Below are 26,739 nucleotides of genomic sequence, written 5' to 3' on the forward strand. Positions count from 1 at the left end.
CGTCGACCAGAACAAGTCGGTGGGATATAAGTCCAGCTTGAGGCGTTCGGCGCGAGGCCTTCTCCTTAGGCCAATCGTCGACGCTAGCGCCGGCAAAGTCCAGAACGCGTGATGGCTCCGACCAATGGAGCGCCACGCGTGACAAGCGAGCTGCTCATCAGTCGAGAGCAGCAGGTGCTCGAGCCAAGTTGAAGCGAGAAGATCGCTGAGCTTTTTGACACGGACGGACGGAGTCACGTGCATTCCTGTTTCTCTTTGGGGCTATGGTACTAGTGCTGGACTACTCACTCACACGACGACGGCCAGCAAACAAATTGTCCTCGAGGTTGCGTTGCCTCCGAGGGGTTCAGTTCATACAGCTTGTAGTGCGCAGGTCTCGTCAATGTGCGGCGTGTCTTCGTCGTCCTGTGGCTGCCGCTCGTGCAGCTCTCGGATCTCGTCCTGGGCGATGGCCAGCGCGTCGCTCTTGGCCACTTGGCAAACGCACGCGGCGCAGAACGTGCGCTTCTTGTCCAGCACTGTGCGACGGTCGGGCGCCAGCACACACACGAGCTTCTTGACGCTGCAGCTGGAGCACACGCCGCGCTGGCAGATCTTGCACGTCCGACGCAGCGAGAAGCCCAAGCTGCGTCTGCAGACAGCGCACCCACTGCCACTACCAGCTTCACTCTTGTCGATTTGCTGCTGCGCGGTCTCCTCTACCGGCTCGATGACCATGGGCCCGTTGACTGGGAGGCCCGAGTTCTTGCGCAAGCGCCACACGAGCTTCTTCATCTCTGCGCAGTCGACGTACCGTGAGACGCTGAGCCATTGCGTGGCCACCGCGTTGATCGACAGGCTGTTCATGAGCTCGTTGCTGTCGCTGCGGAAGTCGTAGAAGCCGCGCGCGTAGCACTCGACGAGCTCGGGCGCCTTTTGGCGGAACAGGCAGCACACCGACATGTTGGCGCGCTCGACGCCGAACTTGTCGAAGCTCGGGATCTGCGAGAACGCCACCGAGTGCGAGATGCTGAAGCCGATTTGCTCGCCCTTGCTGCTCGTGGCAAAGCCCGTGGCGTCCACGCACACGAAGTCGCGCGCGTTGTTGTGCAGGCGCCACTTGACGCCGACGTGTCGGAACGGCTGCTCCTCGCTCGGAGCCACGACGGACTGCACCACTTTGCTCTCGAGCACGCCGTCCTGCAGACACTTGGACGTGAGCTTCATCTGCTCGTCGGTCGCGGCCGCCGCCACGAACATGACGTCCTCGAGCTTGCCCACGACCGCGCCGAGCAGCAGAAGCGACGGGATGCAGGGCAGCGCGGGGCCGGATGCAGTAGAGTGCGTCGCCGACCGCTCCTTGTACACGCGGATGCCGTCCTTGCGGCGCAGCTCCTTCCATTGGTGGGCGTCCGCGTGGCCGTCCGCCGTCACCTGCAGCGCGTTGAAGCTCTCCATGTTGTGGACCACCAGCGTGTCGGTCAGCTCTCGGAGCGACGTCACGTCCGACTCGCCCAGCTGCAGCTGCGGCACGTAGGCCGCCAAGTCCTGCGATCGCATTGCGATGGAGTGAATACCTAGATGTTCTTGCGCTCTCGTGTCCAATCCCGGAATGAAGCCCTCTGGTAGCGGAGACCGTCATTGCGCGCGTCCCGCCACGCACTTCAAGCTCCTCGAGCCATCGTAAAAGTTCGAAATCAGAAAGAGTAATTTTTGGAAAGGCAAAAGTACACTATCTATCAGATTTACACGTTTTGTTGACACTGTAGTATACTAAGATCGGACGATCTGTTGTGTTTTATGAACACTCTTATGCATACTTTCATGAAAGTTTTTCGACCTGAATTATGTCCCGATGACAGGTCATGTCTTAGCGACCTGAACGGCATCGCTCTTCACTCTCCACGCGTTTAGACTAGTCTGGTAGTCTGAGCTGGTCGTGGAATCCGGGCGCCTTAACCCAGTCGCCCCCCCATGTAGTGCATCAAAACTTTTGATTCAAAAGTCGCGGCCAGATATCGGATGATCCGAGCCCCTTGGCGTCGTTTCAATTTTCGAACGCGAACTTGAACAGGAACGACTCACTTTCGGTGCGGCGTCGGAGCAGCGTGCGCACCGAAAAGCGTTAGGCATGATTCTGAGAGCGCCAGCAGCATGTTGCGCTGGCCTAATCGAGTCGAGTTCATTGCTGCAGGACCCTCAGGTCGGAATCTACATGTACTAGCCGCATTTTGATGCGAGGTCCGTGGCCGCGCTGATGTTCCAGAGCGGGAAAATGCGTGCGAGGTGGAGCACCACTCCTTGTTTTTCCAAATACGAGAACGATCTCAATCCTGCTTTCGCAAAAAGCTATCGTAGTTTTGGTAAAGATGCGGGCTTTGAGCAGAAGAGAACTGTAGGTTCGGACCGGCAAGCAGTCCGTCCTTCTCCAACATGCACAGGCCTGGTCGTACATCTAACATTGCTCTTTCCTTGATTGCGCAGCTCTCGAGGTCGCTCTGTAATGGTGAATGCCGTACTTACACAACGTGGTCCGTCAGAAGTAGGCCGCCATCTGCTTGTCAGCGTTCAGGATCTCCTCACGCGCCACGCACACAGCGTCGATCCGCACGACGTCGTTGATGCATTGTGCGCAGAACACACGCTTCTTCTCGATCACGGTCACCTGGTCGGCGGCAAGCGCCGCCACCGTCTTCACCACGGAGCACCGCGAACAGACCTGCTCGTTGCAAGCCTTGCAGACCTTGCGGCTTGTGCCGAGAAACCCGAAGCTCTTGGAGCAAACCTTGCACAATCCCGGAGTGGGTGGCGCCATTGGTAGCTTCGATTTGCCCTCCTCGCTCGTTAGCGACATGATAGATTCGCGGTTGTTCTTCTTGTGCATCGTCCAGAGCAGCTTCTTCGTCTCCGCGACCAGGCGCGGGAAGGACATCCACTGAGCTGCAATGGTTGCGAGGGTAGCGTTGTTGATACTATCATTCTTACCCAGGTCGAAGAACCCGCGCGCGTAGATTTTAACCGTCGACGGCGTGTTCTGCACGTACAGCGAGCACAGCGACATGTTGCAGCGCGGGACGTCGCAACTGGAGAAGCGCGGGACTTGATCGAACCCGATCGAGTGCGTTAGGTGGTATCCGATCCGCTCCCCCTTGGCGGATGTGGCGATGCCGGTCGAGTCGAGGAAGACGTGGTCCCGGAACTCCGGCTCACCAAACATACACCACTTGACGCTGATGTGGTGGAAGGGGTCGTCCATAGTAGGCCTCGCCACATTGTGGAGTAGCTTACAGTCCACGATGCCGTCTTCGATAAGTGCCGACTTGATTCGCATCGCTTCGGTGGAAGGAGCGACTACGGCGTACATGAGGTCTTCCAGCGTACCAACCACAGTCCCCAGTAGCATGAGTGAAGGCATCTCCAACGGCTCGCGCTTGGTAGCCCTCTTCTTAAAGACCCTCGTGTTTTCTCTCTTGCGAACCCCCTTCCAGCGGTTCTTGTTCACTGGTGCACCAGTCTTCCCGAGATCTAGGCTGGCGTATTGCTCGATGTTGTGCAGGACCAAGGTCTCCGCTAGCTCGCAAAGGTTGGTGTTGTCTTGCTCCGTGCATTCCAATGGCTTGAGCAAGTGCGAAAACTTTTGCGTCGGCATGCATGGGCGTATTTTATCTTCGAGTTGGTGATCTCTCTGCTGTCGGTCCTTTTGGGTTGTGTGGTATGATCTACCTTCGACGAGTCTCGTCTTAGCTGCTTCAGCCCTACAGTTCGTGCCAATGCAGTGCTGCTGAAGCAAACACCAACCAATACGTCCAGTTGAGTTGTCTTCACGTTGCGCTCGATAGCACCCAAAGCTGAGGTTTGGCTGGTTCCGTGGCGAGTCTTTCGTGGTGGTGGAAATCGGACTGGCGAGAAGGCGAGCCAAGCGTTTCCCATCGAGACGATGCGGCACTACGCTCGCATTGAGGCCGTCGTCTTGGTCTCCGCTGAATGCGGCGGTCCAGCGGTCTATTGATTCGGCCCGGACCCCGCCGCCCACAGCTCGAGCGGGGCACGGAAGACGCTATACTCCCTGGCATAGTTTCCGCTAGCAACACCAACGTACGGCGCGTCACCTCTTTACTGCCCGTGAGGCACACTGTCGAGATGTCCACTAGCCTCACAATGGCTCGAAGGTCGGACCAAGCTCATGAAGTAGCAAACTGGCGCTGCTGCGGTACTGCAGTCGAGGACATTGATCTCGGTTTCTTGATACCGTTTCTGTGAGCCCATACAGCGAAGGCTATCATGAACGCGGCAGTACAGAGGTTGGGATGGTCGTGCTATCATGGCACCTTTGAAGCCTACGCTTACAGCAAACGCATCCCCGGACATGGCTTACACATCGCGACGCGGCGTATGCAACATAGGACCAAGCTGAAGGTAACTTGACGACACTGAACTTCGCACCAGCGGAACCAGTTCTACAAGTGACTTGGGTTTTGTATGCCTTACGTTGAAGTTGACAGTCACTTGAAGTTTGACAATCATTTATTGTATTCACTCGACTCGATCTCAGATAAACGAGTAAAATGGTAGCGACGAAGGCCTAAAGATGTCGCTTGGATACATTTCCTGCTCCTCGGCAAAGTTCACGAACTGCTCCATGTCGTTCATGCTCTGCTGGAACTGCCGAATGGGCTCTGCCAGCACTGTCTCGCTCGCGAAGGGCTCCTCCTCGTAGAAATGCAAGGCCGACGCGTTTACAGGCACCTCCCTACTGAACCACGAGTAGAGATACGCCATCTTGGGCACAGTCTCGCTCTGCACGGCGTAGTCGAGTGGGTTGACCTCCACACCTTTCTGGGTCGGCAGAGGCTTGTTGTAGAGCGCTGGGGCGTGGAAGGGAGGCGCGATGCTGTGCCACGACGCCAGGCCGTTCATGAAGTGGTGCTTGATAGCGTTCTGGAAGATAAAATGCGTCAGGACTCGTACCAAATCATCGGCGTTAGAGAACGATGAAGGAAAATCGTGAATGTGCTCGAGACAGGAGCTTCGTTCAGCCCACGTCTGTAGCTCGGAATCACCTCGAATCGCCTCGTCGTCGGCATAGTATGCTCGCACGTACTTCCTTACAAACGTCTTGACCGCATCGTAGTACTTGGTTCCGTAGCGATTGAGGCGATAATCGGGTAAGAATTCCATCTCACGGGCAGCCAAGTCCGTTGGGAGGTCGAGCGCAATGGAGGTTGTCTCGAATTCGCGCATCACGGCTCGTAACGATCCAGTAGCGCCGTAGCCCGTGACTTGGTCGTACGGAGTGCCGGGGCTTAGCAGCTCTCGTCTGGCGAAGTACTCCATTCCGAAATCTGCGAAGAAGTGATAGTCCAGCAACGCGTAGATCGGGTGTTCAGTCGCTAGACTTCGCATCATTTCAACTTGAACGGGGACCGAGACCAGGTGCGTCTCGACAAAGTGCCGCATCTGCTGGAAATTGACCTCCGTGGCGTGGAATGCCATCTTTGCAAGTTGCCACTCACCCGGTGAGTCCGCCTTCGTATACGTCAGCTCTGAGTTAACAAGCGTGATCGCAAGTGGGAGGAGCTGCCGCGTCTTGACGTTGTTGCAGAAAAACCCGATGGTATTGGGGATGTACTTGCTGTCCTTGGCAGCTTCGTCGGTGAGCTCGCCGTAGTCCGACAGGTCGGCGACAAAGAGCTTGTGGTTGCTCAGAGTACTTGCCAACGTCGGCTCTCCGCATACGTCTTGAAACAGAGGAAACGGGATGTCCCACAGATACTCCGCGTACTCACCGCCGTGCACCAATTTCAAGTTGTTGCCGAGAATGCTGAGCCGCATGGCGCCGAAGTTCTCGTCACTCGAGTCGAGTGCCAACGGCGCTGGCATCATCCCAGTGTGGGCTAAATCCTTGTACGCTTGATGGAAATCCTCCGCATCCCCAAACGGAAGCCGTTCCTCCAGGAAAGTCTGAACCTTGGACGCGTTGAAGTTGGTTGTCGCTGTAAGAGCCGTAGCCTGCTTTACCAGGTGCTCGAAGTACAGCATCCACTCGGTGGAAACCTCCGGCCCCGGGTTCAACACGAACGTTTGGTCTCCTACCGAGTACGTTCGGTTGACGTTGCGGATGAGCATGGAGCTGGCTTGGACGATGGACGCGCGGTGGCCATCTTCAGGATCTGGGATGCCCAATGCACTTGTGCTGAGCAGCAAAGCGCTGAAGATGGCAGCAACCTTCAGGAGAGCAGTCTTCATCTTGGACGGGAGAAGTCTTGTCCAGTCGACGGCAAAATGCAAAATGAGCCTTTGCATTGAGTGCCTCAGGAGAGACCAGGAGCGTTGTCACCGTACGTGCAAGGACCTTCACGGTGTGGATTCTTGGCTTCAAGCCACGTACGTGGAGGTCGTTTCTGAAGACCCGCACTCTCAGCGAGTGGTTGCTGCACTCCATGCAGGCAACTATCATGCAACGTATCTCCCCAACCGCGTAGTTATGACAGAAGGGCCCCTCGCAAGCTTGGGTTGCCTTGAAGACCATCAATCCCTTCCTGCAGACATTCAAAATCCAACATGTTGAATCGTGGTACGAATCCTCTGTAAGGACGTGCGTACGCTGAGCAGGTCTGGACAATGCGTACTGGGGCCATTACGTAGTCCTACCAAAGTCCCACAGACAGCAGAGACACGGTGCATACAGTACTAATATCCGTCATACGAAAAAGAAATCCCAGCATGGAGTGTTGAGACCATACTGGTAGTGAGATGTTAGCTACGGATTTCCAGCTTCAGAAAAGATCTGCACTTTCTTCCTTACCTCCTCGCCTACCGGAATATCAAATGATACACTCTCGAGCTAACTCGCCGATAAAGACTTATTTAATCCTTGTGCGCGCTGGTGATGTAGTTGAGCAGATCAATCCGCGTGGCGAGACCCGCAATCTTGCCGTCAGTTGAAGTCACGACAGCGAAATAGTCCTTGTCAAAGATCGTGGCGAGCTCCGCTAGCGAGCTTTCGTGGGTCACGCGGCTGAAGTTTCCGAAGGTCACAGCCGCCACGGGGTCCGCGCGGCTCACGCGACCAGAAGACAGCATGGACAGCAGGTTGCCGATGGTCACCACACCCTGCACCGTGCCGTTTTCTTTCACGACGGGAAGCTGGTCGTAGCCGTGACGCTCCATCGTTTCAATGGCGGCAGCGCACGAGAGATGTGGCGCCACCGTCGACGGGTGCGGCAGCTCCAGCACAGACACAGGCTGCGCCGACCACCAGGTGCCCGTTTCCTTGCGGTACTTGGAGTAGTTCTCGCGCGTGTGCACCGTGTTCTCCACAAACTTGTTCTCGTACATCCACGCGTCGTTCAGGAACTTGCTCATGTAGTTGCGCGTCGAGTCCGGCAGGATAACAACGCAACGCTGGCCAGCCTTCAGAGTTGAAGCAGCGCGCACAGCGGCCGCCATGGCAGAGCCACTCGATCCACCGCACAGCAGTCCCTCCTCGCGGATCAGGCGACGGGACATGATGAACGACTCCTGGTCGTTCGTCTTCTCCCACTTGTCGACCAGGTTGCGGTCAAGCACATCCGGGATGAAATCGTAGCCGATCCCTTCAACCTTGTACGACTGGAGGCGGTTCTTGTCGTTCAGGGATTCGGGCTGAGCCAGAATCGATCCCTCCGGGTCCACGCCCACGACGATCACATCAGGGCACTTCTCCTTGAGCTTCTTGGCGATACCGGAGATGGTGCCGCCAGTGCCGACGCCCATAACCACCATGTCGACCTTGCCGTCACACTGGTCCAGGATCTCTTCGGCAGTGCCTTCGTAGTGAGCCAGCGGGTTCGATGGGTTGGCGTACTGGTCGAGGATGTGGGCGTTCGGGAGCTCGGCCTGCAGCCGCTTGGCGATGCCGATGTGGCTCTCGGGCGAGTCCCACGCAGCCTCCGTCGGCGTGCGGATGATTTCCGCGCCCAGCGCCTTGAGGACGTTCACCTTCTCCAGACTCATCTTCTCTGCAACAGCACAATTGCACCAATATCCATGTAAATAACCCCCATTCAACCACTGGCAGCACCAGCACAGACAACGGCAGCCTTACCGGGCAGCGTGATGATGCAGCGGTAGCCCTTGATCGCCGACGCAAGCGCCAAGCCGATGCCTAGCACATAAAGGAACACACAGCGTCAGCCCCCCCTTTTAAGCAGCCAAACAGCAGCCTACCACTTCACGCACCAGTGTTGCCCGACGTGGGCTCGATGAGCGTGTCGCCCGGCTTGATGCGGCCCGCGGCCTCGGCGTCCTCCACCATGCGCTTGCCGATGCGGTCCTTGACGGAGCCGCCGGCGTTGAAGAACTCGCACTTGGCCAGGAGCTCGCACTGCAGATGCGCCTTCTTGCCGATGCTGTTGACGCGCACCATGGGCGTCTGGCCGATCGCCGCCTGGAGAGGAGAGCGCGAGGACGATCCAGGTCAGCGGCTAGCGGACACCATGCCATAATGGCTACATCTCGGCTTCTACGCGGAATTGGGAGGTAATTCCGGTATGCACGCAGAGGGGAGATGCGAGGCTACGCACCATGATGTCCGGCAGGATCTCCAGCGCCGCGGGGGGCAGGGACGACTCGAGCGAAGTGGAGGAAGCCATGGCTGCGCGTGTGGAGTCGAGGTTGAGGTGGTACGGGGGATGCGCTGCACCGAGAAGGCGGAGTGGTGTGGCGAACACGAAACACCACCTTCACTTAAAACGATCTTGTGGCAGTGTGAGCCACTCCAGGAACGTGCCAGGGCTAGGGCTTTCATCTTGGCGTGTTTGACCTGTCAAATCGGATGGAATTCGTTGGCTGGGCGCTCTTTGCGCCGTCGGCGAGAACTCCGATCCTCGATGTACGTGTGCCACACAGGTCCTCCGTCAACGCAAAAACATTCAAATCTACCTCAATACAATGCATAAACCGCGCAACTCGATCGGGATCCGAGATGATGGTGCAGAGCGCGGCCACCCGCAATCTGAGGTCTCCATTCCGCGCGCCGGGACGAGTGCGCATTCCGCATTTGGCTCCGTCCCGACCAAGCAGCTTCAACCCCCTCCGCCTTCACACACACTCCGCCACCATGGTTCTCGTACGTGCGCGCGCTCTGCCTTCTCGCCTCCTCAGCGGCAGCCTGTGACGCTGCCGCTGTCCGCGCCGCCTTCTCCTCCTGCGCAGAGCCCAGCCACTGACGCCTTTTGCCGTGTTGCTTCTTCTCTACCTCTTTACAGGCCGGTAACGCCACGATCGAGGAGCAGGACCCCGAGATCTTCAACCTCATTGAGGCCGAGAAGAACCGCCAGTGGAAGTGCCTGGAGCTCATCGCCTCGGAGAACTTCACGTCGCGCGCCGTCATGGACTGCCTGGGCTCGTGCCTGACCAACAAGTACGCCGAGGGCCTGCCGAACGCGCGCTACTACGGCGGCAACGAGATCATCGACAAGATCGAGATCCTGTGCCAGCAGCGCGCGCTGCAGGCCTACGACCTGGACGCCGAGAAGTGGGGCGTCAACGTGCAGCCGTACTCGGGCTCGCCCGCCAACTTCGCCGTGTACACGGCTCTGCTGCGCCCGCACGACCGCATCATGGGCCTGGACCTGCCCAGTGGAGGCCACCTGACCCACGGCTTCTACACGTACTCGAAGGCCGAGAACACGCGCAAGGCCGTGTCCGCTACGTCCGTGTACTTCGAGTCGCTGCCCTACCGTGTGAGCGCCGAGACCGGTCTGATTGACTTTGAGAAGCTCGCTGAGCAGGCCGCTCTCTTCAAGCCCGCCCTCATTGTGTGCGGTGGCAGCGCCTACCCGCGCGACTGGGACTACGCCGCCTTCCGCAAGATCGCCGATGACAACGGCGCTCTGCTCATGTGCGACATGGCCCACTACAGCGGCCTGGTCGCCACCAAGGAGCACGCCAGCCCCTTCGACTACTGCGACATCGTGACCACCACGACCCACAAGTCGCTGCGTGGCCCCCGTGCCGGTATGATCTTCTTCCGCCGCGACGAGCGCAACTTCGAGCCGCGCATCAACCAGGCCGTGTTCCCCGCTCTCCAGGGCGGCCCCCACGAGCACCAGATCGCCGGTATCGCTGCTCAGCTGAAGGAGGTGCAGACCCCGGAGTTCAAGGCCTACGTGCAGCAGCTCAAGGCTAACGCCAAGATCCTTGCCAAGACCCTTACGGACCTGGGCTACTCCATGTGCACGGGCGGCACCGACAACCACCTGATCCTGTGGGACCTGCGCCCGCAGAAGGTCACGGGCTCCAAGCTCGAGAAGCTGTGCGACCTGGTGTGCATCACGCTCAACAAGAACGCCGTGCTCGGCGACCGCAGCGCCCTGACCCCGGGTGGTGTGCGTGTCGGCACGCCCGCTCTGACGAGCCGTGGCTTCAAGGAGGCTGAATTCGTCAAGGTCGCTGAGTTCCTCGACCGCGCCGTGAAGCTGTGCGTTGAGATCCAGGCCACGAGCGGCAAGAAGCTGGTGGACTTCGTCAAGGCCGCTGAGGCCCACGAAGGCGTGAAGCAGCTCCGTCGCGACGTGAACGCGCTGGCCACGTCCTTCGAGATGCCCGGCTTTAAGGTGTCGGAGATGCGCAACAAGACGATTGAGGAATAAGCGCCTCGTATAGATCGCTTTTCCACTGCCTATAGATTGTGTGCGGTGTCAAATTCGGGAGCTGCAAGCAAACAAAGCACCTTCCGCCACTGACATAGTAATGCATGTCGTGTGATCTAATCCAACCCACAAAACAAACCCCACTCAATATATTCAGCCGCAGTCGATGGCTTCAACCAAACACTACAATCCTAGCTGTACGCTGTCCGTCGAGCAACTTGTTCAAATGTCAGCCGCTGACCCAGTACCGTCGAATGTTTCCATTGTCTCCATCGTTGTTCGGCGAGTCGAAGAGTACGAGGAGCGGTGACCCAGGAGTTCCTCGCGGAGGATGAGCGCGGCGTCGCTTTTGGCTCCCTCCGCAATGCACTGCGCGCAGAAGACGAGCTTCTTGTCGTTCACCTTGCTCTTGTTGTGCGACGACACCACGCACACCTGCTTCTTGACGCAGCAGCGCTTGCAGACCCACTCGGCGCAGCAGGCACAAGCTCGCGGCGTCGTGCGCATGAACCCACCAAAACCACGATTGCAAACGCGGCACCGAGTCCCCGCCTGTACCTTAGGCCGAGAGTGCTGCCGGATGCCCGCGATGCCACCGGATGACGTCGAGCTGGAGCTCTGGCTGCTGCTGGCGAACGAGTCTCGACCCGTTCGGATCCGCATCCACCACACGAGCTTCTTCATCTGCGCGCACTCGACGTAGCGAGCCATCGACAGCCACTGCGTCGAAATGGTGTGCAGCGAGATGTTGTTGAGCATCTCGTTGTTCGAGTGGAAGTCGAAGTACCCGCGCGTGTAGCACTCGACGAGTGTAGATGTCTTTTGTCGGAAGAATGTGCACACGGACATGTTGGCTCGCTCGACGCCGTAGTTGCGGTAGACGGGGAGTTGCGCGAAGTCGAGCGAGTGAACGAGGTGGAAACCAACAAGCTCGCCAGAGTCGTTGGGCAGCAGCCCCGTGGCCTCGATGCACGTGTAGTCGCGCGGCTCGGACAGCGAGTAGTAGCGCCACGTGACGTTAAGCGCGTGGAACGGGTCGTCCGACGACGGGCTCTCGACGCAGCATAGCACCTTGCTGTTGACCACGCCGTCCTGCACAAATTTGGAGCGCGCTCGCATGGAATCCGTGCTGGTGGCGATCGACGCGTACATGACGTCATTCAGGCTGCCTGCTACGGTACCAAGCATCAACAGCGACGGGATGCCCGACTGCTCTGGGTGAGCGATCCCCGCTCTCATACACGTAGCGCTGTTCCCGCTGGGCATTGAGTTCTGGGGTTGAAACTCCTTGAACACGCGCACTCCTTCCTTGCGCTGCATCTCTCTCCATGTCCGCGAGTCGGGGAAGCCGTCCCTCGTTAGACGCAGCTCCTTCTGCTGGGCCAGGTTCGTCTCGAGCAAGCTCACAGACAACTCCAAGATCGCCTTCATGTCCAGACTCGACAAGTGCAGCCGCAGCAGCGACTGCGCCATCAGGTCGTCCTTGGACATGGTGGTGCTCAGCTGTGGCTCCGGAATGGTTGCTCGCTCGCTAGAAGACTTAATTTCGTGTGCCGGAGCGTCGGATCTTGAGACGCCCTACGGAGTATGGAGCACGCCGTGAAAACCACAATGCCACAAGCCAAGTTAGCGACTGGTTAAATGATTCATTCACCTCCATCGCTCGGCGTTACGGAGCCACAGAACTGCCGAACCGGCGACGACAGACAGATTCCGGGAAGGAGTGTGTCAGGTCGGAGGACGCCATGACATGCAGGCGCCCTGGAGACGTTTGCACGGCCTATTACACCCACCTCTCGCCACAAACTTGACGCCACAGCGTGACCGCTCGGCTCAAAACGAACAAGTCTCCCGCCTGTCGCTCCTGCGTGTGCGCTCTTGAGTCGTAAGCTGGCGAGGAATTCCTCTACCTGCGAACGAAAGCAATTCAGCGAATGCAGTCGCCTGGACGACGCGCAGTGAAGACGCTCGTTGCAAACTGCATAAAAGACTCGAATGAGTGCAGCGGCGCGACTCATACCGGGCGAGATACTTTTGCTAGACGCTCGCCACAGTGGCGTCGGCTTGACCTGCCCGCTCGCCTCTTCTCCGGCCAGTCTTATTCGCGCTAGCCACGTGAGACTTGCCTCAGACGCATCTGGCTACGCGTCCTGCGCCTCATTCGTTTGCAATGCGATGCTGCGGGCACGCGCGTGTACAGCTCTGCTCTGCTCCGCTCCGCTGGACGGAAGCGCCTACAGACAACGAACGACTTACAAAGCCGGCAGACACAAAAAGCCGGCAGACGAAGTCAAGCAAAGCTTAACATGAGCAAACCAGCCAATCAGATTCAATCAAATGACTTCATCTTTGTATACCATCTGGTTTAGTGTACTTTATATGCTTTCTTGTGTACTTTATGCAACACGCCGTGTGTTTTATGACAGTTTTACAGATTTGACGGGAGGGAATGTATCGTTGTTTTTATATAGGAGGATATGCCGGCTTTGTAAGTCGTTGTCTGTAATGCAGTTCAAAAAGTGACAGGCAAAAAGTATCCTGACTCGAATCGAGTCGGAACGTGGACCACATACGAATTTCAAGATGTACAAACCCTTTCAATCTCGATAGTTGTAGTGAACTATTGCAATAAAGAAGTTAGGTAGAGCATGATACGTGTATTTTTCATATCGCCCTAATGCTCGCTTTGATCGCGTGTGGCAAGATGCATCGTTGTTGCTTGTGCCAGTCACGTCGGCAGCGCCTGGCACCAATGCTCAATGCTCGCAATCACCGTGCTTTTCTTGAGCTACCTGGGAGAGAAACGACGAGTCAGGTGCAATGGTATCTGCGCACCTGGCGTTTCATCAGTAGCGGCGTGTAAACCACCAGTCGAGCGCGAGCCACCTACAAGACAGGCAACGAAGTCGCTGCCGGTCGTGCGGGTGGTTCGTCTAGGCTGTCCTCCAGTCTTCCAATATGCACGTGAGGAGGCGGCACAACGTCGTCCGCGCCTAAGCGCGCCGATAGCGGAGACCGAAGGTGGGTTCGCATAGGCGAGGTAGGAACATTACGACAATGCAAGTGCTCGGGTACAGATACTCGTTGATGCTTACGTTCAACTTGCGCGCTCTCCACCGAATTCTCTCTGCAGATTGGTGAAGAGAACGAGATTAGCCTCGTACACCCCATGCGTTTGGGTCGCTAAAATCGCTGAGAAAACAAATACTTCACTTTGTAAGTATCTACGGCGGAAATGCACACTACTCGCGCCCATACCCACATACACCGATCATAGACGGAAGACCTGTATTCCTTCACGCCGGCGCTTCAAGGCGAGCACCACACGACTTGGAGCTGATGATGATCACCAGCAATGCGGCGGCACTTTCATACTGCGCAGATTTCCTCTTGATCTGCAGGCCCAGCGACGATAGTCTCAAGGGTAGTGCTCTTTCTTCCGAGGAGTGGTGCAATTGGCGGCTTTTTCGACGCTTGACATCGAGGTTCAAAGCTACCAACTGTGCTGGGCTTGTGCGGCCGCGACAAAGTCGTCTCGTGCCACCGCGCCGGCCTCGCTCCTCATCGCATCGGCCACACACTGCTTGCAGAAGTTTTTCTTGCGTTCCCGTACACACTGCCGAGTGCGAGAAAACAGCACCAAAGTCTCCTTCACGCTGCAGCGGGAGCACACATCATCGTCGCAGGCTTGACAAATACGTCGAGATGCTCCGAGAAACCGAAAGCTCTTACAGCACAGCTTACACCGGGACGCCGGAACCCTAGCCGGCTCAGGCGGTGCGGGTAGTAACACAACCGAGTTACTTGAGCTCGACGTAGAACTTGACATGGTTGGATTGTACGGGTTGCTGCTGTAGTGTCCAAAGCCGCCGTCTCCACTGTCGCTCTCACTCCCGTCCGAAGATATGGCTCCCTTACCGCAGTTCAGCAGCCGAGCGAGCTTCATACTTTGAGCGTACGCCACGAGCTTGGCGCACGAAACCCATTGCGACGCGATCGCGTGCAGTGAGATGGAGTTGAGCATGGCGTTGGTCGTGTCGAACTCGTAGAATCCTCTCGCGTAGCACTCGACCAGCGACGCGGTTCTCTGACGGAAGATCCAGCAGACGGACATGTTGGCGCGAGCAATGCCTTTGTGGTCGAAGTTTGGCAGTGTATCGAAGCCGACGGAGTGGATGAGGTGGTAAGCAACCTGCTCTCCATGCGTAGTGTGCCCCCAACCAGCGACATCCAAGCACACGTAGTCTCGGGGCTCGGACAGCGCGAAGTATCTCCAAGTCACATTGAGGAAGTGCATCGGGTCTGCCATCGTAGGCTCCACAATACGCGCTAGCACCTTGCAGTCGACAGCTCCGTCATCGATGAACTTGGATTTGGTCAACATCGCCTCGGTAGTCGAGGCTGCTGACGCGTACAGCAAGTCGTCGAGGTTGCCCTTGATCGTGCCCATGAGCAGCAGCGACGGTGGCACCTTGGCCGTCTTGGCTGAGCCGTTTCCTGTTGCTGCTTGGGACCTGAGCTGCTGTTGCTGTTGGCGCGAGCTTTCCTTGTAGACCCGCACACCCTCTCGCTTCTGGATCGGCACCCAGGAACGCGAGTCCGGATGACCGTCTGAAGTCACCGCCAGCCCGCTATACTGGTCGAGGTTCTGCTGCAAAAGGGTCCCTGCCAGCTCCTGCATCATCTTTTCATCGTGGCGCTCCAGCTCCAACGTCGGCATCGTGATGCCGTTCTTGGGGGGAGACATGCTGTCTGAGCTCGGAATTGTTCCCACGTGCTAGTGCTGGGTTCGACAATGAAACCCAACGTCAAAGTGGTTTGAAATGCGTTCTCTCGACTGTCACGCGGCGATTTAGCAAGTGAGCAGTTCCTGGCTGGTCCGAAGCCCAGATTTGAAGGCCAAATACGCCACAAAAACGTCGTCGCGGGTTGAAGCGACTGAAGCCTGTCCGGGCAGCGAAACTGGAACGAAAGCGGCACGACGGCGTCGCCTTTTAGTTGGTAATCGCCCAGCACCTTCGTCTGGATCGCCATCCCTCGTGCCGCGCGCCAACCATCTGCATCGTTGGAAGTCAAGTGGGTAGTATGACGACTAGGTCGCCGTGACTCGCCGTAATACTCAGGCAAGTCGCCACCAAAACGCTTGCGCTCTCGCTGGAACGCGAGCATGTGAGTGCCCTGCTTTCAGTTTCGTCGGGTCGACAGCCGGCTGAGGGGAACCGCCTGCGCACTCAGGAGACCCACTACTTCCTGCTTGCTCTTAGTATGGAGAGCAGCGTGAGTCAAGCGCAGCACTGGCAAAACCTACCTTTAGAGGCGAGAAGTCATGCCCGATCCTTTGGCGGAGCGCCTAAGCCATCATGCTTCACTCCAGAAGTTGCTGGACCGACAGTGAATTCCTAGTGTAGCGCTAAGGTCGAGTTTGAAGCACGGCACTGCTGTGGCGGGTGCCCAGCGTTCATATTATTAGTTTGAGGCGGGCACTAATGATCGACACGATCACGACGCGAAGACGCTGACTTCGGTATGCTCTGATACAGTATCTACACCATGAGGCCTGCAGCGTAGCCACTTCATGCCATAATCTTAGGTGCTAGACCACGCGTTACTTGTGTTGCAGTGCACCTGCTGTCAGGAAAGTCCCCCAACGTAGGTAACCTATGAGAAGGTCAGCACTCAAGTGCTGAGTGCTGGGGCTCAAAGTGAGGTTAGCTGGATATGTGGGCTAAGTGTTGCGCGAATCCCCCTTCAGTATTGCTACGAACAGTTTACGCTTAGTAAATTTGGCGAGCTAAAGATAAAGGCACGTGCGCTTCAACGCATGGACGAAGTCCTATTCGTGTCAGGTAAGAGCACGAATCTGTGCCAAGCTACAGTTGGGATGCCCTTGCTTCGAGTTATCTTTGGCCCTCTGCTCTGTTCGTAGCTAGAGGTTCAATCGTCAACTGGTTCTCCGGCGTGAAGCTCAGCGCGGGACAAGAGGCTGGATTATTACAACCCCAAGGACGAACACAGCTAGCGATGGCCATCACTCAAGATGATATGGACTCGCTGGCTCGAACGCTCTTCATCCCCGTAATGCTCGTGCTCGACTCGGCCATGTTCCAGTACCTCGTGATGGTGTACTACTCGAGGAGAGAGGAAACCCGCGTCCGACTTCTTCTGTTGGCGTCGTTCCTCGGATTCGCGACTCAAGTTTACTCGCACGAAAGCATGGAAATGGCTTTGGAGCTCAACGATATCTAGGAGACGAGCCTGCAGCTGACGTTCCTCGCCCAGATTTCTCTCATCGGCCGCGCTGTCTGCACCAAGGTCAAAGTCCGGGGAATTTACTGGTTCACGTGCATCTCAGAGGTGCTGGTTGCGTTGTGTTGGCTTGACGTGGTGTGCACAACCTTAGAAGTCGCGGATGTCATCCAAGGAGACCTGTTTCATTTGTGCGGGAACGTGCTCGAGTCCTTCTCGCTCCTCTTCGTGCTCGCCTTTCGCTTCTACTATCTATCACTGACGAACGGCTTTCGCTCGGTGCTGCTGGAGCGCAAGCTCGACATCTCACTTTACGTGATTTTTGTGCTTCATGAGTTCCCGTTCATCGTCCTTGAGCACAAAACCGGCATCTCGTGGGAATTTGCGCAGGGAATTTTCAACCGGATCATGATCGTCGCCTGCATCCTGCAAAACCTCCGGCAGAAGGCGCTCCCAAGCAGTGGCAACAGCAGCAGCGCCAAGGGCAAGACGTATGCCATTGGCTCCATCCCTACTCGAATCGCATCGTTGAAGTCCCAAGGCTCCATTATCAGAAATGCTCTTGTCTCGAAAACGGGCTCGTTCCGGTAGTACCAAGCGCCACTAGAAATCTCCAGAATTGCGGTATCTTCCAGCATGAAGATAGAAAGCTTGGGGCCATCTGCAAGCATGATTGAGCCTGCAGGTAACGTCGAGACATTCGAGTGAATAAAATACTGGCTGATATCCACCATAATCGACAAAGTTCGGGTCAGACAGAGATCAGTGAAAGTAGCTTCGACTTGACGACACGCGCGCCAAGCCGTGTGCCAAATAGCGCGCTCGAAATGCCAGCTCAAGTGCACTGTGAGGCTCTGGGAAAACATAGCCACCCTCGAATAGAAGTTGCCAATCTACGGTCCGTGCATCCAGGACGTCCTCAGGGACAACGTACTAGGCGTCGCGCGAGACGAGGTACATCTACGGTCGATGAGCGAATAGTTTTAACTGTATTGCTGCTGATAAGCAGCAGCAATCAATTATCTCGAAGTGGATGCAAGTGAAGCAAATTCTTTTTTTTAGCTACGTCGCAGTGCTATGCTCTCTTATGGAGGTGACAGCGATCTTTGTGGTTGAGAATGACCCGGGTTTTACCGAAGTCGACTTCAGAGCTGGTGTGTGGGTCGTTGGTGCTGCCAGTTGCTTCTGCACTGGAGCAGGCGCATAGCGCTTGCTTCTCACGGTGGAGTTCTTGTTGCTGCTTTTGCTGCTGCTTCTGCTTGAAATCGCCTTATGACGGATATTCTGCACGATGCACGCCACGACGAACACACGGTTGCCAATTCCCTGGGCGAACTCCCACGTGACTCCAGTGTAGTATTCAAGCATCATGAACGGGAACTCGTGAATGACCAGTAGCACGTACAGAAACATCTCGAATTTTCGCTCTTCAAGCACAGTCTTGAGCCCGTGGGTGAGTGACAAGTAGTAAAAGCGAAACACTATGACGAAGATGAGCGACGTCGACTCGAGCACGTTCCCAATCAAGCTGAGGACGTCGCCCTTTATCACGTCGGAGACTTCCAGGATTGTCCAGCACAACCAGCGCATCCGCAGTGTACGTGAAGTAGAAGATGGAGCGAAGCTTGACCTTTTTGCAGACAGCGCGACCGATGAGAGTGATCTGAGTGACGAACGTTAATTGCAAACTCGTCTCGGAGATGTCGTTGAGCTCCAGGGCCATCTCGCGGTTGTCGTGCGAGTAAACCTGCGTCACAAACCCCAAAAGAGCAGCCAACAGCAGGGAGCGCACGCGGAACTCTTTTCTTCTGGAGTAGTAGACTGCCACAAGATTCTGGAACACCCACACGTCTAACACCAGCATGACGGGGATGAACACCGACCGGGATATAGCGTCCATGCCATCTTGCGTGATTGCCATGACTCGCTATTGAGTTGCTTAGTACACTGGAAAACGATGGTTTTTTTGACACGAACTGCTAAAGCGAGGGGTGAAAGTGAAAATGAGCAGACTAAGTTGGTTCGCACCAGAACACTCTTATCGTCATTGCACACCTAGAATAGCTGTGCCGAACAAGTCCCTAGAATTTAAAAAAGATCAGTTATTGCACGATGACATTAGGAATTGGACAGTTTTCAGCAGGTAAACAACACAAACGATAAATTAAAAATGCAATTGAGATCGCGTTTTTAATTTGTACCGACAAGGACTTAAAACTCCTCACTCCAACGGACTTCTCGACTAACTCACGCAAGAAAACATTACACGGTACAGTAAGGTTGTCAGATTTTACAAGTAGACGCAGGTAAAACCGTACGGCCTACTTTCCGAAGCGAATCCACGAGGTGGTGATATTCATGCATAACAAAAACTCCGTGCGCTTGCTGCACTAGCGGTGGATTTACGCTGTTTGTTGAAATTTCCCTGCTTGCTGAACATTTGTCGTGTTGGCCTAGAACGCTCGGTTGTCGAAAGAAAATCGAGCCACCTTGATAAAAATCGGGACCAATTGTAGTTGATGCGATGCTTGGCGTCAGATTTTTTTTCACACCTTTAGTATTAGTTTTGCACACATACATCATCAGACAACTACAGTAGTACGATTTCGCGCGTTCAGGAATTGAAGCCACTTGGTGAGCTCAGGGATTCGTTCAAAGTCACTTTACTTCCGCTATCTTGGTACGTGTAAATCCGAACGTAATAACTACCATTTAGATTATTGCGCAGCAAGAAATAGAGTCTAACATTTGGGAAACTCGGTGGACGGTCTGTTACCGCATATTCGTGGGGCATACCTTCTTCAGTATGTTTTTTTCTTCATAAATATCAATATTATACATAGTTTATGTTAGGAGGTTCTGCGTAGGTATCTAATCGGTATTATACGTTAAATATGCTACTTTTGCATTATCCAGAATTTGTGGATTTCCTTTCAGCAAAGAAACGACGGAATACATGGCTAGAAACTTATCGGCTTTGATTTACTTAGTAAATACTACTACAATCGAAAATAGAAAGCAAAAGACCAGTATATTATGTGCAATTATATGAAAATGCCACTGTTAAGTGAAATTGAGCATGAAATATCAACGTTAAAGCGCGTTCTTGGCCTGTTTGCGCTTGTGCTTGGGCTTGGGTCCTGGTTTAAATCCGCGCTTGCCGATGCGTGCTGGTTCAGCTAGGAGCTCGGGGATGCGCAAGGTCGAGCCTACATTGAGCGTCACATCCGTGGCCATGGACGGAATGCGAACGTGTACGTCTCTCGAAAATGTTCAATGGACATGCGTTTGGCGTCGTAGAGATCATTGACCCGCTTACCGTCTTAGATGGCCGCGCAAATTGCGTGGATGCACGGAAAAGCTTCATCTTGCCATCCGCCACATGTACACTCCGATTCAGGCAAATTCACGAGTCGCCATGTGTGGATGTGACTTTGGCGCGTGCGTGGGCCAGATGCTGCACCGAATAAGCGCCCTTCATCAGAGGAATCTTCGCGCACATGTTGGCTGCCGTAGTCCTGTCCTTCAGTTGTTTCTGCAGGATTGGATCCAACTCTGTCCCCGCTTTGGATGCCGCCCAGTTCGCCGCCATTTGCCTCTTGTCAGAAGTGAGCTCGCTTAGCTTCATGAAGTACATGTTGAACGCGTCGAGTGGCTTGGCGCTGCGCAGCTCAGTGCCCAACCAGTTGTTGGCTTGCTCAGACAAGTTGGACGTAATCTCGTTGAAAGTCGGGAGGCCGAAGGCTTCACGGAACTTGTACTTGACCCAGTGTTTGTGATCGACGTTGTCCATGTACTCCGCCGCCTTGGGGTTTGACGCTGCCAGTTCGGTGAAGAAGAGCTTGTAGTCATTTTCACAGTCGCTACGAGCAAGTTGACAGGTTAGGCGCCTGTCTTCGTTTGTTAGCTTCGCCCCAGTGCAATGCGCGTTGTCCATCAGGTGCCGAAGGCAAAAACGATGTCCAGCCTACGGAAACACCGCGGCGACAGCTGCGAGGAGCCCTTTTTGGCGGTCGGATAAAGCTGTGAAGCGGTCGATCTTCGTAGCAAACTTGACACAATCCATGAACCAGTACCAGTGCTCGTAGTTCTCAGTCGGGACCAAGGCGAACGCGAAAGGGATCACGTGATTGTTGTAGTCTTTTGTCGTGGCGACCAGAAAAACGCTCCGCTTGTTCATCTCCCCCTAGAGATGAGCAGCGTCGAAACCCGGCCATTGGGAGGATGTGAATCCCAACATTTGGGATAAACACGGCACGCTCAAATGTCACGTCGTCCTTAGCGCGATCGAGACGCCAAACTGATCCGGGGTTTTGGTCGAAAACCAGCTCCAGGTAGGATCCCAACTTCTGGTAACTTTCAACGAGGTCACCGTGGAGCCTATCGTCAATATCCAGCCGAATTCTGGAAATTGCGCTTTTAGCCAGGTGAAATCCCCTTGATATGAGGAAATTCTTGATAGCCTTGCCCGTGAGCGTGTCGATGGATCGGTTGTGAGCTGGTAACATCTCTTTCATCACAAGGAGAGTCAACCGCTCAATTTCTTGGGTCGTGTTACGCTAAGCCCTAGCCGGGCGCGCAATCGAGCCTTCGACACACGGTGCTTGAGTGAAGCCAACGTGTTTGGCGTGGTTGTGGGCAAAGTTAGCCCGCGTAATTTTCCATTTCCTGTCCAGCCCGAAGACATTGATGAAAAACGGACACTGCAGCTTGTCCACCGGAGTCTCGCTGTCGAAAACCTGGACACCGTTCAGGTTTTTACACTGGTACTTGGCGTTCCCCGAGTTGTTTGGCTTCACACTGCTTTGCTTCACTATAAGATGAAACCCGCATTTGATGGCGAACTCTTTGCACGTGGATCGGAGGGCCTTCTGTGTCGAAAACGCTTCCGTTGCGATGTTGTCTTGGCGGTCGTACGCGAACCCGAAATCTGGACGTGCCAAATCTTCACAGTGAACATGGACGTCTTCACGTAGCAATCCTAGCTCCCGTGCGGCATGGAGGTCGGAGTCGTCGACCTGGAAACGCGCCTTGCCAAACTTGCTGGATGGATATGCTGCCGGCGCCGCCATTTCGAAAATTAGGCCGCAAGAAGAGAGATACTCGACTAGCCCGTGGAAATTTTCATGTAACTATCCGTTGGGTGGTTTCACGTGTCTACTAACCGAGAATAATTCACCTATTTGAAATATAACAGTATCTTAGTGAAAAATTATTTTGCAATTGTCTTGGGTTTCCATATAATGTTAGTATTGGTATACGTTCAGCAAAATATGTATGGCAATCTGTATGGTAGCAGTTTTTCACTTTTACATGAAAATTTGAAATTGAACGAGCCGTGAATTTGTTATTATAAAATTCAGCCGTTATATCTCCCCCACCGCCAAACCGTAAATTCACCCATCTCATAAACTGCTATATGTGGTATATGCGATGCTGCGCAAGATGGGATCGGCCAAACGGCCATGTTGGTTACAAAACTGCCTATTTGAAAATATACGCACTTAGTGATGCACTGATTCGCTGTACAGGCGAACTTACGCGGCATTCGTTAAATATTGTACTGACCCGCACAACAAGTCAAGTAATTAGTTTGTCTATTCGGACAACTCAGTACATATGTACTGAGCTGTGGAAATTCCTCCACTACACTACTGTCGTAACAGGAGTCTCTGCTGTTGCCCTCACCACCGCTTTGGTGGCAGCTCCTGCTTCTGCTGCTGGCACAAACAGCAGCGCCTCCCACGCTCCGTTCGGAACCATCACGTCCAAGCCTGGCGAGTGTGTCATCGGCAACCCAAACACCGGGTTTGGGACAACCGCATGAAGGCGGAGGTGGACCCCTACGACAACTGGATCATGGACCACATCGTGGCCAACAAGGGCACCGTCAACTACTGCGTCCGCTGAGACAGCAAGACCACCAAGCTTACCAGGGAGATCGCGGCTAAGCTCCAGCCAATGTTGGCTTGTCAACACGCCGCGTGGAACCGCTGGCTCATTGGCTACAACTGCTGGCCGTACAACCAGATCAAGGTCAACATTGTCGGCTGGGCTGCGAGAGAGGCCTCGGACCTGGAGTGGTCGGACGAGTCGCTCGGCAAGATCTACATCGGCGACCTCGACAAGGACGGATCTCCCCAGTGACCAAAGAATTGTTACCGTTCCGCGGAAGGATTTGGTGGCTCGCCGGAGCCTAGCGGCTGCGATGAGAAGCGTTCGACGTCTCGCTGTGGCCTACGCAGGATTATGGTGGCGGCTTGGGAACGTACAATTTCCAGCAGGTGGACCTCGACGACATGCTTGCGCACCTCGACGACAAGGAGCTCGAGATCGTGTCGCACGAGATGGACCACGGCTTCGGACTGCCGGACTTTTACGAGGAGCCCAAACCCGACAACTTCCCGCCCACCCTCATAGACGCCTTCACCTCGTCCACCGTCCGCGACACGGACGGCTGGATGCTGCGCCTCGTGCTCGAGAACAAGAAGTCCAAGTACGACTTCTGAGTGTCGACCCAGGACACAAAACACTAGAGTTTCCGTCGCTTGTCGCTGATAAAAAACACCTAAATTGATGTTCGTTATCACTAGTAATTCGCCTTAACGTCCCCAACAGCAAAGAATTTTTTTTAGTTTTTTGGCAACCTTATAGTGAATTGACATGTGAGGAACTTGTTGAAGTGTTTGTTGCTACTTTAAGGTCATGTTGCAACTTGGGGGTAGGCGGTGTCGGTTGAGTCAACAGTCCACATTAACCTCGAAGATGCGGGTGCCGAGCGCTCGGCGGTTCGTGACGGCGCTGTGCGTGCTGCTGCTGATGGGCAGAGGCGCCCAGAAGCTGCGCCTGTTCGTCACCTCTGCGCTGGCCAAATTCCGCGCCCTCACCGCCGCTGGGGCGCCCGCGACGCCGTCTTGGAGGCTGTTCAGCGCCTTCCTGGGCGACTTGAGGGACCACCGCGTCGGGAAAGTGCTGCTGGCGGGTGATCACTGCATCGTACAAGCTAAGGATGGAGCGGATACATACAAGTAAGTGAAGGCGCGTTGATCCACGGTGGTTTGGCGGCTGTATGAGCCGTAGCACAGGAGATATGGTGGATATTAGTTTAGACATTCCATGGTATAAATTATAACATTCTTTGGTGTATCATGTGACCTGTAGGGTGCTGGTGCCGCCGAGGACCGAGAACACGTACATCCTGGACGCTCTAGTGCGGTCGGGGGTTGAGTTTGGCTCCGTGACGCCGTCGACGACCAGCAGATTGGTGCCAATTGCTATAGCGCTGATGCCATTTCTGTACCTGGGCCTGACCTACAAAATGCTGCGGGGCATATACGGCACGGACGCTGGAGGTGTAGGCAAGGACGGCACCAAGAAGGTGCGCAAGCAGCAGCAGGTGATGCGGATCTCCTTCGACGATGTGGCGGGTATTGACGGCGCCAGGAAGGAGCTGGAGGAGGTTGTGGACTTCTTGAGACACCCGGCCAGGTACCAGGCCATTGGCGCCAAAGTGCCCAAAGGAGTGATGCTCTGCGGTCCATCGGGCACCGGCAAGACGCTGCTGGCTAGAGCTGTTGCATCTGAAGCGGGGGTGGCCTTCTTGTTCTGCTCAGCGTCGGATTTCGTCGAGATGCTGGTGGGTCGAGGCGCTGCGAGAGTGCGGGACCTCTTCACGCAGGCCTCGCAGTACCCGCAGTGTATCATCTTTATTGACGAAATCGATGCGTTGGCTAAAGCTCGCGGTGGATTCAACTCCAACGATGAACGGGAGCAGACGCTGAACCAGTTGCTGACAGAGATGGATGGCTTTGAGGGAAACGTCAATGGAGTTATCGTCATTGCCGCTACGAACCGCCCGGAGGTGCTTGATCCGGCATTGTGTCGCCCCGGTCGCTTTGACCGTCATGTGTATGTGGGTCTACCAGATGCCAAGGGAAGAGAGGCGATTCTGGAGGTTCACTGCCGCAATGTGCGCTTGGACAGCGAGGTCGACCTGTCAGTCATTGCGGAGGAGTGCGGCCAGTTGGGCCAGCGTTCGGGGGCTCAGCTAGCAAGTCTTGTGAATGAAGCGGCGTTGCTCGCCGTGCGCCATGGAGACACAAGCATCAAGCACGCGCACTTTGAACTGGCCATGAACCGCGCTTTCGAGTCGCAGACCCGCAACATTGCAGGATCGTCGTTTGAGTTCACGATGGAGGAAGTGTCGTAGAAGCACACAATATGATGGAAGTCCAATGCTTGAATTCTTGTGGATAACGGGTGGTAAGAAAAAAATATTTGTGAGTGAACATTAGCGGCAACGAATCACACATTCCTGGACTGAAGAAAACATCAATTGATTTGTGAACTACAACAGCAACTCTAGCTACGTGCTTCTTTCTCGCACGATCCAGATCCCCCGAAGACGCTTAGAAGTCGTACTTGTGCTTCTTGTTCTCGAGCACGCGGCGAATCATCCAGCCGTCCGTGTCCTTCATCGTCATCGACGACAGCGCCCACATGACGCAGGGCTTGAAGTTGGGCGGCTGGGGCATCTCGTAGAAGTTTGGCAGTCCGAAGCTGTGGCCGGTTTCGTGGATGGCGAAGTAAAACTGCTCTTCCTCCATGTGCTCCAGCACAATTTCGAGGCCGTACTGCTGGAAGTCGTATTTGCCCAGCCCACTCGTCATACCCTCCGTGGGCCACACCGAGATGTCGAACGGCTCGCCTTCACAGCCGCTGGACTCTGACCAGCCACCAGACCCGTCCGGCGTGCGGTAGCAGTTCTGCGGGCACTGCGGGACTCCGTTTTGGTCGAGGTCGCCGATGTAGATCTTGCCCAGCGAGTCGTCCGACCACTCGAAGTCGGACGCTTTGCGACCAGCCCAGCCAACGATGTTGACCTTGATCTCGTCGTACGGCCAGCAGTCGTAGCCGATGAGCCAGTGGTTCCACGCGGCGTACTGACGGTTCAGCATCGTCTCGATTTTCTTCGCGTTCTCCTTGGTGAGCGAGATGGTCTGGCTGTCCCAACGGACGCAATAGTTGAGCGTGCCCTTGTTGGCCACGATGTGGTCCATGGCCCAGTTGTCCAAGGACTCCACGTCCGACTTCATGCGGTTGTCCCAAATCCACTGGAGGTCCTTGGGGCTGATGTAGGTGTTCGGGTCGCCGACGACGCACTCACCAGGCTTGGACTTGATGGTTCCGAACGGAGCGTGGGCAGCGGTGCTGTTTTTGCCGGCAGCAGCAGTGGGAGCCGCCACCAGGGCAGTGGCGAAAGCAACAGCAGCGACGCTTGAAAGGAGACTTGGGGGCATCGTGGATAAATGGAGAATGAGGTCACGCTGGTAGACGGGATTCCGTGGCCAGGGTGTTGCCTGTGCGCTTACAGTAGGTAAGTACAGTAACATGATTGTACAGGTATTTAAGTCGCAAAGGCGATAGTTGACGCTCACGAAAACGATACTAAACATTTTTGTAACTTACTTTTTTACCAGGTGGTGATGGTACTCGTGGTGCTGGGGGCACCTTTGCTGTTCGAGCAGAGCTGTCGCGCTTCGTGAATGCAGATGGGTAGATCAGCAGAATGGCATTGCCACGTGATGATAATAGCCATGTACATGAAGTGCTTACTTTGTACTGTAGTTATTCTGGAATGCAAGCTACTGTACTGTACTATACTACTTTGTATCAATACAGCGTAGCACGTCTACTTACAGTACTTCGACAACTTGATAGCTTTCAGCTCATGATGTCAGACACTTTGACGCCACATCGCTGACTCACTGCTTCGCCTTTGAAGGTCCCTACCACTATACATGTAATACAACTTGTAGTGCAATACAAGTCACGTTATACATGTGCAAGGGTTATCGTTTCGAAGACACATTAATTGATC

At 55.2% G+C, this 26,739-nt stretch overlaps 12 protein-coding genes across 12 annotated transcripts; 4 read left to right on the forward strand and 8 right to left on the reverse strand.

Moving 5' to 3' along the window:
* Positions 1-351: 351 nt before the first annotated feature.
* Positions 352-1,539, reverse strand: PHYSODRAFT_509220 (hypothetical protein; the record flags this gene model as incomplete). The annotated part of the gene is made up of 1 exon (XM_009530179.1): positions 352-1,539. The coding sequence occupies one exon, from the start codon at positions 1,537-1,539 to the stop codon at positions 352-354; it is 1,188 nt and encodes a 395-aa protein (XP_009528474.1).
* A 976-nt stretch (positions 1,540-2,515) lies between these two features.
* On the reverse strand, positions 2,516-3,628 carry PHYSODRAFT_333061 (hypothetical protein; the record flags this gene model as incomplete). Its single annotated transcript, XM_009530180.1, has 1 exon — positions 2,516-3,628. The coding sequence occupies one exon, from the start codon at positions 3,626-3,628 to the stop codon at positions 2,516-2,518; it is 1,113 nt and encodes a 370-aa protein (XP_009528475.1).
* An 899-nt stretch (positions 3,629-4,527) lies between these two features.
* On the reverse strand, positions 4,528-6,225 carry PHYSODRAFT_506572 (hypothetical protein; the record flags this gene model as incomplete). Its single annotated transcript, XM_009530181.1, has 1 exon — positions 4,528-6,225. One exon carries the CDS (start codon positions 6,223-6,225, stop codon positions 4,528-4,530), a length of 1,698 nt encoding a protein of 565 aa, XP_009528476.1.
* A 621-nt stretch (positions 6,226-6,846) lies between these two features.
* PHYSODRAFT_301600 (hypothetical protein) lies at positions 6,847-8,612 on the reverse strand (the record flags this gene model as incomplete). Its single annotated transcript, XM_009530182.1, has 4 exons — positions 6,847-7,979; positions 8,066-8,125; positions 8,200-8,407; positions 8,544-8,612. The coding sequence occupies 4 exons, from the start codon at positions 8,610-8,612 to the stop codon at positions 6,847-6,849; spliced, it is 1,470 nt and encodes a 489-aa protein (XP_009528477.1).
* A 415-nt stretch (positions 8,613-9,027) lies between these two features.
* PHYSODRAFT_354725 (hypothetical protein) lies at positions 9,028-10,791 on the forward strand. The gene is made up of 2 exons (XM_009530183.1): positions 9,028-9,088; positions 9,228-10,791. Exons 1-2 carry the CDS (start codon positions 9,080-9,082, stop codon positions 10,611-10,613), a joined length of 1,395 nt encoding a protein of 464 aa, XP_009528478.1. The 5' UTR covers positions 9,028-9,079; the 3' UTR covers positions 10,614-10,791.
* Positions 10,792-10,835: 44 nt separating this feature from the next.
* PHYSODRAFT_560926 (hypothetical protein) lies at positions 10,836-12,548 on the reverse strand (the record flags this gene model as incomplete). The annotated part of the gene is made up of 2 exons (XM_009530184.1): positions 12,407-12,548; positions 10,836-12,191 (listed from the first exon to the last, which is right to left on the reverse strand). Exon 2 carries the CDS (start codon positions 12,102-12,104, stop codon positions 10,836-10,838), a length of 1,269 nt encoding a protein of 422 aa, XP_009528479.1. The 5' UTR covers positions 12,105-12,191; positions 12,407-12,548.
* Positions 12,549-14,106: 1,558 nt separating this feature from the next.
* PHYSODRAFT_507330 (hypothetical protein) lies at positions 14,107-15,360 on the reverse strand (the record flags this gene model as incomplete). The annotated part of the gene is made up of 1 exon (XM_009530185.1): positions 14,107-15,360. The coding sequence occupies one exon, from the start codon at positions 15,358-15,360 to the stop codon at positions 14,107-14,109; it is 1,254 nt and encodes a 417-aa protein (XP_009528480.1).
* Positions 15,361-16,634: 1,274 nt separating this feature from the next.
* On the forward strand, positions 16,635-17,450 carry PHYSODRAFT_333067 (hypothetical protein; the record flags this gene model as incomplete). Its single annotated transcript, XM_009530186.1, has 2 exons — positions 16,635-16,808; positions 16,860-17,450. 2 exons carry the CDS (start codon positions 16,635-16,637, stop codon positions 17,448-17,450), a joined length of 765 nt encoding a protein of 254 aa, XP_009528481.1.
* A 471-nt stretch (positions 17,451-17,921) lies between these two features.
* On the reverse strand, positions 17,922-18,780 carry PHYSODRAFT_333068 (hypothetical protein; the record flags this gene model as incomplete). Its single annotated transcript, XM_009530187.1, has 2 exons — positions 17,922-18,401; positions 18,442-18,780. 2 exons carry the CDS (start codon positions 18,778-18,780, stop codon positions 17,922-17,924), a joined length of 819 nt encoding a protein of 272 aa, XP_009528482.1.
* A 3,902-nt stretch (positions 18,781-22,682) lies between these two features.
* PHYSODRAFT_333070 (hypothetical protein) lies at positions 22,683-23,368 on the forward strand (the record flags this gene model as incomplete). Its single annotated transcript, XM_009530188.1, has 4 exons — positions 22,683-22,748; positions 22,779-23,002; positions 23,055-23,076; positions 23,105-23,368. 4 exons carry the CDS (start codon positions 22,683-22,685, stop codon positions 23,366-23,368), a joined length of 576 nt encoding a protein of 191 aa, XP_009528483.1.
* An 890-nt stretch (positions 23,369-24,258) lies between these two features.
* PHYSODRAFT_255196 (hypothetical protein) lies at positions 24,259-25,068 on the forward strand (the record flags this gene model as incomplete). The annotated part of the gene is made up of 2 exons (XM_009530189.1): positions 24,259-24,942; positions 24,970-25,068. The coding sequence occupies 2 exons, from the start codon at positions 24,259-24,261 to the stop codon at positions 25,066-25,068; spliced, it is 783 nt and encodes a 260-aa protein (XP_009528484.1).
* Positions 25,069-25,267: 199 nt separating this feature from the next.
* PHYSODRAFT_333072 (hypothetical protein) lies at positions 25,268-26,158 on the reverse strand (the record flags this gene model as incomplete). Its single annotated transcript, XM_009530190.1, has 1 exon — positions 25,268-26,158. The coding sequence occupies one exon, from the start codon at positions 26,156-26,158 to the stop codon at positions 25,268-25,270; it is 891 nt and encodes a 296-aa protein (XP_009528485.1).
* Positions 26,159-26,739: the final 581 nt, after the last annotated feature.

Source organism: Phytophthora sojae (genome assembly GCF_000149755.1).
Source record: "Phytophthora sojae unplaced genomic scaffold PHYSOscaffold_5, whole genome shotgun sequence".
Taxonomy (NCBI): Eukaryota; Oomycota; class Peronosporomycetes; order Peronosporales; family Peronosporaceae; genus Phytophthora; species Phytophthora sojae.